The following is a 9240-nucleotide window of genomic DNA, read 5'->3' on the forward strand; positions in this document are numbered from 1 at the left end:
CTCCCGGGTTGTCTGGCCGGCCGGAGGCTCGGAGCTGAGCCCTCTGAGCTGGGTCTCTGCTCCCGGGTTGTCTGGCCGGCCGGAGGCTCGGAGCTGAGCCCTCTGAGCTGGGTCTCTGCTATTTTTAAGCTTCCAGCTTGGTTGGAGCCCTCACTCCACCGCCAGTCCTTATTGTCTCTGTGTCCTTTTTTCTGTCCCGAGCTGGTGGGAGCATCCATTGGCTCAGCCACCTTGGATCCTGTGGCAGCATCTGTTCCACGTAACCACGGGCCGCCTCAGACCCCCCTGGGCACGCATCAGAGAGAAGTGTGTGCCAGAGGGCACGTGCGGGCTTGTTCTCAGCAGCACATTTGTGATAGCCTCAAACGGGGGCCCCCGACACCCCAGCAGCAAGCAGAGACTGGCGCTGCACCCCTCATTCCTTATAGGGCCCCCTGGGACCTGGGGCCTGGCCTGCAGCCTTGGCACGGGGAGCCTGGTGTCTCTAAGTCCGAGCCTGTTCAGGGCGCAGCGCTGGGGGATTGGAATCTCCCCTGCATTCCGGGCCATGCCCACAACTTGGGCTCCCTCAGAATCTCCTGTCTCCCAGGGTGGACCCTAAAAAGGGCAGGTGGGATTGGGTGAGGGGTAGACACACAACCCTGGGCTGGTGTGCCATCTGGAAACCCAAAGGGAGCACACTCTCAAAGCCTTTGGTTAGGATGTGGACTTGGTCAAGATTTACTCAAAACTGGATACATTCCAAGTATTTAAGGCAGGGAAACAGGGCAAGGATGTGGTTTTGTGAGTGATAGAGGTGCTGAGGAGGCACAGATGGACGGTCAGCAACAGCTGGAAATGGCTGGCCCTCAGGCTGGAGGACAGAGTGAGTGTTAGGGTCCATCCGTGGCGGGGGGGGACCCTGGGGCTACTGGGGGCCCAAGGCAGACGGTGGGGAGAAACCTGCCCGCCCTCCCTCCCTGCAGGGTTAGCGCAGACATGAGGCCAGTCCTTGTGTGTTTCTTGGTTGCCCTGGTGTGTGCTGTCCTCAGGCCTTTCTGGAGTGGGGGGCAGCTGCTAGACTGTGATGCCCTCGCCACCAGACTCAGCTCCTGGTCAGGGCTCTGCTTTCCCTGGGGTAGAGGTGGGGTGCAGGGAGATTGGGGAAGGAGGAGCAGTGTGGGGAGTGAGGTGTTCTGGGCTTGCTCCCCATGACGCGTGGATGGGTTCAAGTCTAGAGCTGTAAAGACTCAAAGCTTGGGCCACGTGAGATGCTGCTGTCAGCTCGGTGGTGTGTGTTTCTTCCAGAATCTCAAGATTCAGAGGTCTGTTGGGAGAGCCAAGGATGGTACCACCTTCCCCCTGAGCTTAAAACTGAAATCTGAGTCCAGTAGCGAGGTGGTGGAAGACAGCAGTGCAGTCCCCGAGCTGGGTTACTCGGCATCCATCTGGGTGTTCTCCACCATCAGCGGCCTCATCACCCTCCTGCCCGACGGGACCATCTACGGCATCAACCACAGCTTTGCACTGATGCTGTTCGGTTACGGGAAGACGGAGCTCCTGGGCAAGGTGGGCCCTCCCTGGGTGGCCAGCCTGCCCTCCCCTGCAGGGGCCCGGTCCGCTTTCAGTGAGGACGTGTGCTTGTCACAGGCCTTGTACCTCCATGTCTACTAGTCTGGCCCACTGGCTTTCCCGGGGCATGCTGGGCACCATTCTCCCTAGCGGCTCTCATTTCTCTGGACCCCACGCTGGGCACTCAGTGACCCCCGGGACCGTCTCCAGAGCCTTGTCTCCAGAGCCTTGTTTCCATATGCTGTCCCTGGAGAGGGAGGGGCTGTTGCCTCGAAACCTGTCCTGAGCGAGGTCTGGTCTGTTACCGGACGAGGGTGTATGTCACAGCTGGGCGCCCGGAGGTCAGGGTTGTCCACACCTCCTCTGCCCTGGGGGCCATCCTGGGGGGCCTCTCATGGGGTCAGGGTCAGAGGAAGGTGTGTCTATAAACTTCTTCCTTGGCTTGAGCTTTCTCTGAATTTCTCAAGCGTGGGGTGGAGGTCTCTGCACAGCGGGAGCCAGGCCTGTCAGGGATGTCCGCTGCCCCATTTTCATCTGCGGCTGGGCCGAGCAGTCTGTATCTGTTGCTGCAAACCACCATAAGCTTGGGGCCCCAGACATGACAATCTGGAATTTAGGTCACAAATTGGCCCTCCAGGCTGCGCTTAGCAGGACGAGTCACTGCGCTCCATGTAGAGTCAGCTGGGGCTGGCGTCCTCCTAAGACGTGTCTGCTCGTATGTCTGGCTGGCTGGGCCTATGGCTGGGCTGGTGTCACTTGAGGGCTGAGCTCCAAGGGCAGGTGAGCGTCTCAGGCAGCCGTGGCATGTCCTCCTCAGATGGTCCCGGGGTCCTGGGAAGGGGACGTGGGCCCCCTACTCAGTGGCAGGAGGGTCACTGCTGAGTGGGGTTTTGACGTCCAGCGGTCCCCGTGTCTGTGGCCTGGCCGGTCTGGCTCTTAGGGGCCTGCAGCCTTTCCCTGAACACCTGTTCTCCAGGGGTTCTGCAAACGGAGGGAGGGAGTCCCCTCTTGTCGTTCTCAGTGGGGCCGACCCCAGACCCAGTGACAGTCAGCCATCTTTTGAGCCTCCAAAAACGGGTCCCTGTCTGTTTCCTAATAGAAATACTAAGGAACAAGTAAGCTAAAATTTAGTTAACTGAAGGCAAACTCAGTTTGATTGAAGTTAATGAAAACACGCTTAGTGTGATTTTCAGACAAGTGATTGCCGCAGGAATGTTGAGGGGTTGGGTCCTTTTAGGGAGTGTGTGGGGGGTGGAAGTACCCTGCCTCTGAGGTTAGACTGTGTTCTGGATTCACACGGCTGCGGGCACCCCTCTGGGAGCAGGGGTGGCACATGGGTTCAGAGAAAGCGAGTGTCCTTGCAGCTTTTGGCCTGGGACCCTTGTGCTGAGGCCACGGCCAGCACAGCAAAGATGCCTGCTGGAACCCAGGGGCCAGTTTCCTGTGCCCAAGGCCCCTTTGTCCCTATGCTGGGCCCCCGTCACTCTCTGCGTGCCACATAAGGTGGAGTTTGAAGGCGTGGCTTCCAGGCGTCAGGGCGACATGGGCAAAGGCCAGACATCAGCTTGGGAGACATGGAGGTGTTGGTATAACTAGCTTCAGAGTTGTTGATTTTGTCTTTTTCATAAGAAAAAGGGGGAAAAATCATGAATTCCCTGTTGGGTGTCAGAGGGGCTTTGTGGGTCTGTGAAAAGGAATACAACCTGGCGTCTTTCCTAACCTTGTCCAGAGACTTGCTCACGTGGTTTTCATTCTCTCCCCAGGTTAGATGGGGGGACGGGCCTGTGGTCCAGGTTCTGAAACGTTACTTTGTTTTCTAGAATATCACTTTCCTGATTCCCGGCTTCTACCAGTACATGGGCCTTGCATGTGACACTTCTTTACCTCTGCCAGACCTGGCCGACTGCTTGGACACTGGCAACCAGAGTGAGCCTGGGGAGACAAGGGTGGGCCCCCGGCAGAGCTGGAACCCGGCCGGCCAGGCCACGGGTAAGCCCAGCCTCCCTCTTACAGGTGCACACAGCTCTACGCCTCCGAGGGAGCTGGGGAGGCGTTCGGGGCACGGGCGTACTGGGCGGGGTGGAGAGTGGAAGCGAGTGGCCGCTGGGCTATCGTGGGTTGGATGTCCTCTGTCGCTCGTAGGCCTTCCGTATTCCCAGGGGATGGGACACATATGCGAGCATAGAGAGGATCCCGGGGGATTTCTCATCACCATGTGCCTGGATGTAGGACGGAGGTAGCTTATGGGCAGTCTTTGACAAGTAGATCTGTGGAGCCGTACGTAGCCTGTCAGAGTACCCCTAGGTTTAGTAGTCCTGCCATACGTGCTTGTTAGGATTAGCCCCTATACTTTTAATTTAGCATTTGATGGTGCTTTAAGTCCCCACGACATGAACATCGTAGGGGAGCGTGTGGGCGCACGGCCCCTGCCCTGAAGGGTGCCACTGTGGCTTTGGGGCACCTGGGAGCATAGGACCTCAGAGCCAGTGCCTATGCTCCTGGGAAGGCACTGGGGCCTCCTGGCAGCCCCCTTGGTGCTCACCTTCCCATGGACAAGGAGCCAGGAGGAGCTGCTCCCCGGTTCTGCCTCAGGAGCACTCCCAGCTTGCAGGGCCCCTCTCTCCCAGCGCCCTCTCCCTGGGCCGCGCCCTTGCTGCACACCCAGCCAGGCTGACGGGGTGCCGTCCCCCTGGGAGGGGACGTAGGAAATGAAACGGGGCTGCTGGGGAGCATCAGGCGATCGCGTGTCCAGGGGGCTCTCCCATGGCCCTGTTGGAGGCTGCTGCACGGGGCAGGCTCAGGGCGCCCCGGAACACATTGCCTACGTGCTGTCACCGCAGGATGGACCTGCTGTTTGAATGAACACACACGTGGGTGTAATACAGTCCCTGAGGGGGAAAGGGGGCCATGCATGCGGTGTCTGATCTGTCGCTGGACGGTGCTCAGTTTTCTGGGCTCTGTGGAAGATTTCTTCAGCACGGGGCCCCATACCCGAGGCTGGGGAGGGTGGCCATGCTCCACGAGTCGCTTTTGAGGCATCAGAGGTTAGATTGCAACATTCTGTTTTATTAAATTAAATTAATTTTTTTCCCAAAGATTTTATTTATTTGAGACAGAGAGTGAGAGCATGAGCAGGGGGAGGGGCAGAGAGACAAGCAGACTGCCCGCTGAGTAGGGAGCCCGCTGCGGGGCTTGATTCCAGGACCCTGGGACACACAGGGACAGGCTGGAAGGTGACCAGCGTTCAGGAGGAAGAGCAGAGCGGGGGGAGGGTGTGCCGTCTCAGGGTCCAGGGGCCTGGGAGGGCCCCTTGGGAAGGTGGCTTTTAGTGAAGACCAGAGGAGGCAGGAGAGGCATTCTGGGGACAGGGAGGAGGTCCAGGTGTGGCAGGGAGACCAGAGGGCCAGGCCCGTGGGAGTCACGGTAGGGACATTGGTGTTTACCTGGAGCTCACGGCAGACGAGGGGACAGCTCCGGCGTTGGTGGGACCCTGCCGGCCGAAGGCAGGGCCCAGGCAGGGCAGCAGGGGCGTGGCGCACTGCAGGGTGGCGAGAGGCCGTTGGTCTGCGACACGCCGTAGACATGGGCTTGCCGGAGTTTCTAAGGTCAGGTCGGGGCCCCCCACTGCTCACGAGTCGCGGGTAGGGGAGGAGACTCGTTCAGCAGGTGTGCTACGGATGGGCACAGTCCCTTCTGCTGTTGCCGCTAGATCCAAGGGCTAACGGCACGCTTGCTGGAGACCACGTTCTGCCACGAGGGGAGAGCCTGGAGCCAGTGGGAAGCCAAGAAGCCTTCGCTGGGACCCAGGCCCAAGCAGACCCTGGAGGTGGCCTCCCTTCCTCCCTCCCGCGTCCGCCCTCTCCCGGGTAAGTCCTCTGTGGGAGGCGCGGGGTGTTGAGGTGAAGGCCGGCGGGGGGCCGTGAAGGAGCCCATGGTGGTGGTGCGCACAGCTCACAGCCCCTGAACGCCTGCTGGGTGCCACTTCTCCCGCGTTCCCTGGCGTGGTGCGCAGCAGTCGCCAGGAGACCTTCCTGGTCCGTGGATGAGGGAAGGTGGGTCGGTTCCAGGGAACCGTTGGAAGCCTCGTGTTCTCATTGCAAAAATCATTTGTATCTGTTCTCTTTGTGCGTTTTTGAATCACAAAGTATTCTGTTGCGAGTAGAGCAGGTTCACGTTAGAAAACGTGGAAAGCGTAGATGAGCAGAAATAGAAGCTCGTTGCTCATCCCTGGTTAGCTGATCCTAGCCCATGGTGTGCAGCATTTTGGTGGTTTTTCGACTAGTTTTCTCTTTTAAAAATCTCTGATGCCCAGCACACACTAACCTGCCATGGGCCTTTTCGCTCGCGCCCTCACTGCCCTGGGGTAGGACTGAGGTCACAGGTATCTGTCCTTGAACTTGACCTAGGCCATCCCTTATTTCTGGTTCCTTTTGCTCATTGTTTTGTTGGTGAGATTTATCCACATTGGTGTGTTTTTCAGTTTTCTTGAAATTATTTTAAAAATCTACAATAGCTGGATATGTGGTTTTTTTTAAGGACAGCAGAGTAACAGTGAAAAGTGCAAGTCCCCGTGCCTGGTTCCCCAGAGGAGACGCCCCCCACAAAGCCTTGGCGCCCCGCCCCCGCCCCGCCCCGATCGAAGGCCCTACCCGCCCATGTCCGTGCACGCGTGTGCAGCTGCTTTTGCTCCTGCAGCGCACATGGGATCGCACGGTGCACGGTGCACCTGAACGTGCGAGCCTTAACTCCTGACTCGCGTGTGGCTCACGGGGTTACGTGGGTGTTTGCCCGCTGACCCGCATCATGGTGCTTTCCTGCCATTTGCGCAGACTCCCTGGCTTTCTGCTCCTTGCCGGGGGTGAGCTCTCTGCCTCTCTGTGCTGCGTGCCCCTGGGTCCGACCCCCCGCGCGCCCCGCCCCAAGGGTCCTCACTGCTGCCAGGATGGGGAACCAGATGAGCCCATTCCTGCCTTCCCGTCGGGTGGTGGTGAGCTCAAGTTCTAGCGCCAGCCCCAAGCCCCCGTCAGAGGCAATGGTCCCTGCAGTCGCTCATTCATTCACTCACTCCCTCCCTCACTCCTTCCCTCCTTCCCTCCCTCCTTCCCTCACTCCCTCCTTCCCTCCCTCCCTCCTTCCCTCCCTCCCTCCCTCACTCCTTCCCTCCCTCACTCCTTCCCTCCCTCCATCCTCCCCTCCCTCCCTCCTTCCCTCACTCCCTCCCTCCCTCACTCCTTCCCTCCTTCCCTCCCTCACTCTTTCACTCCCTCACTCATTCATGCACACACTCATTCACTCCCGTATTCATTCACTCATTCACTCCCTCATTCCTTTACTTACTCCATTCACTCCCTCATTCCCTCCCTCCTTCCTTCCCTCCCTCCCTCACTCATTCACTCATGCAGTGCTCATTCACTCACTCATTCACTCCCTCATTCATTTACTCCTTCATTCACTCCCTCATTCATTTACTCCTTCATTCACTCCCTCATTCATTTACTCCTTCATTCACTCACTCATTCATTTACTTATTCACTCACACAGTGCTTATTCACTCCCTTTCATTCACTCTCATTTACTTATTCATTCATTCACTCCCTCCTTCTCTCATTCACTCCTTCCTTCATTTGCTCCTTCATTCGCTCCTTCATTCCTTCACTCATGCACACGCTCATTCACTTCCTCATTCAGTCACACTCACATGTTCACTCACGTGCTGACTCACTCACTCATATGCTCATTCATTCACCTATTCTTTTACTCACTCCCACCCTCATTCATTCATTCATGTGCTCACTTCCTCACTCACTCCGTCATTCACTCACTCATCACTTGCTCATTTACCTACTAACTCATTCATTCTCTCATTCATTCACTCATTCCCTTGCTCACTCACTAAGACATATTCTTTAACAGAAAATGAGCTGACTCAGTAAACCTAGAGAGACTGGGAGGTGGGAAGGCAGGTCAGAATCATGATGTAGGGAGTGTCTTGTGTCTGGGGACTGGGGTCGTGCTGGCTCCTGATTCCCCAGTTCTCCCAGGAGCCCTGGGAGCTCCGCCTTATTGGTTGTAGCCAGTTGGTAATGAAGCCAAGTGGATTGTTAGGCTGTAGGTCAGGCGTTGTGACCTTGAGTGAAGCGCCCCTGAGATAAGTTGGTGGGGGTCTCAGGTCCCCAGGGCACCTGTGCTTGGACAGTGGAGTAGAGGGGAGGAGGGGGGAGGAGAGGAGCCTTCCCTGTGCTTAAAGTCTCTCCCAGAAGCCTACTTACCGCTTCTTCTCTTCACCGTGGCCAGAATTTAGTGACACTGCAATACCTGGCTGCTGGAGAGGTGTGGGGATGGGATGTGGGGGCAGAGTTGCCCTTGGCCTGACCCCACACACCCATCTCAGGGGTTGCTTGCACTGCCCTGGGGCCCGACCCCGCACGCCCACCTCAGAGGGGTTACCGCACTGTCCTTGGCCCGACCCCGCACGCCCACCTTGGAGGGGTTACCGCACTGCCCTGGGGCCCGACCCCGCATGCCCACCTCAGAGGGGTTACCGCACTGCCCTGGGGCCCGACCCTGCATGCCCACCTCGGAAGGGTTACCCTCACCGCCCTGGGGCCTGACCCCAGGTGCCCACCTCGGAGGGGTTGGCTGTACTGCTTAGAAAGGGGAGTGAGACCTTTCTTCCTCATTCATCTTCTGACCTTGCAGAGAACGTGCTGTTTCCTAGGGGCTGGCACAGGGCTGGTCATTTGCTGGGGTGGCGTGGGGTGAATGGATAGAGAGAGAGATGTAGCGAGAGACATAGATGATTTTTGCCTGACCTCTATACGCCCCTTGTCCCACCCCTCAGTTTCTCCAGAAAACTGCTGCTGCCCCTCAGGGCCTGGCTCACAGCTCCCTCCTCTGTGGAACCTGACCGTGTGTGGGGTCCTTCTCCCTTGTGCCTCTTTACAAACCTCTGGTCATCAGCACCTCTGCCCCCAGCGAGGCTGGGCACGGCCACATTCTGTTGGTCTCGGTGCTGGCATTAGGCCTGGGGCTGACCCCAGGCAGGAGCTCAGCTGCATCTGTCATGTGGGGCCACCATGGCCGGGCCCGCTGCAGAGGAGGGGTCTCCACCTAGCGCCCTGGGCTCTGTGATTGCCCTTCGGCTCTGAGGTGGCCTCTCCCTCCGTGGCCTCCACGCTGAGCATGCTTGTGGGCTTGCGTCCCGGCTCTTAGGAACCAGTTAGCCCCCGCCCCCCATGAGGCCTTGCTCTTGCGGCCCCTCCTTCTTGTGCCAGGCTCGGTTCCCTGTCAGCTGTGACCTCTGATGGTATTTGTAGCCAGTCACACGTCACCATTGCGCGGTGCACAGAACGCACAATCTCTTTCCTTTCTCCCCCCTCCCAGGCACCTTGTGGGTGGGCCGAGGCCGGCTGCACGGCTGTCAGGGAGCCCCACTCACTGCGAAATGAAAATGCTGACCAAAGCCCTGAGGACATGGTCCTGGGTGCTCAGTGCTAAATCATTGCTAAATGACGATTTATTTGTGAGTTGGTCATAGTTCATGGTGTTGAGTGCTTTGTCTTTAATAGAGGGGGACCCATGTGATCTCTCCTTTTGATTCTTCTATGGCCCCTAAGTAACTACATCATCCATGTTATAATCCTCAGAGTGGACAGCATCCCAGAAGGAAACCCGCCAGCCCAGGAATGG

General features: G+C 58.0%; 1 protein-coding gene across 1 annotated transcript in view; it reads left to right on the forward strand.

The window, feature by feature from the left end:
• PASK (PAS domain containing serine/threonine kinase) overlaps positions 1–9240 on the forward strand; it is a 37690-nt gene that overhangs the window by 13703 nt on the left and 14747 nt on the right. Inside the window, 3 exon segments of the mRNA XM_035006712.1 lie at positions 1288–1548; positions 3372–3540; positions 5261–5421. Of these exon segments, the coding sequence (XP_034862603.1) occupies positions 1288–1548; positions 3372–3540; positions 5261–5421 (591 nt within the window).

The sequence above is a fragment of the Mirounga leonina genome, unplaced genomic scaffold (genome assembly GCF_011800145.1).
Source record: "Mirounga leonina isolate KUSES-001 unplaced genomic scaffold, KU_Mleo_1.0 Mir_151, whole genome shotgun sequence".
In the NCBI taxonomy this organism is placed as follows: Eukaryota; Metazoa; Chordata; class Mammalia; order Carnivora; family Phocidae; genus Mirounga; species Mirounga leonina.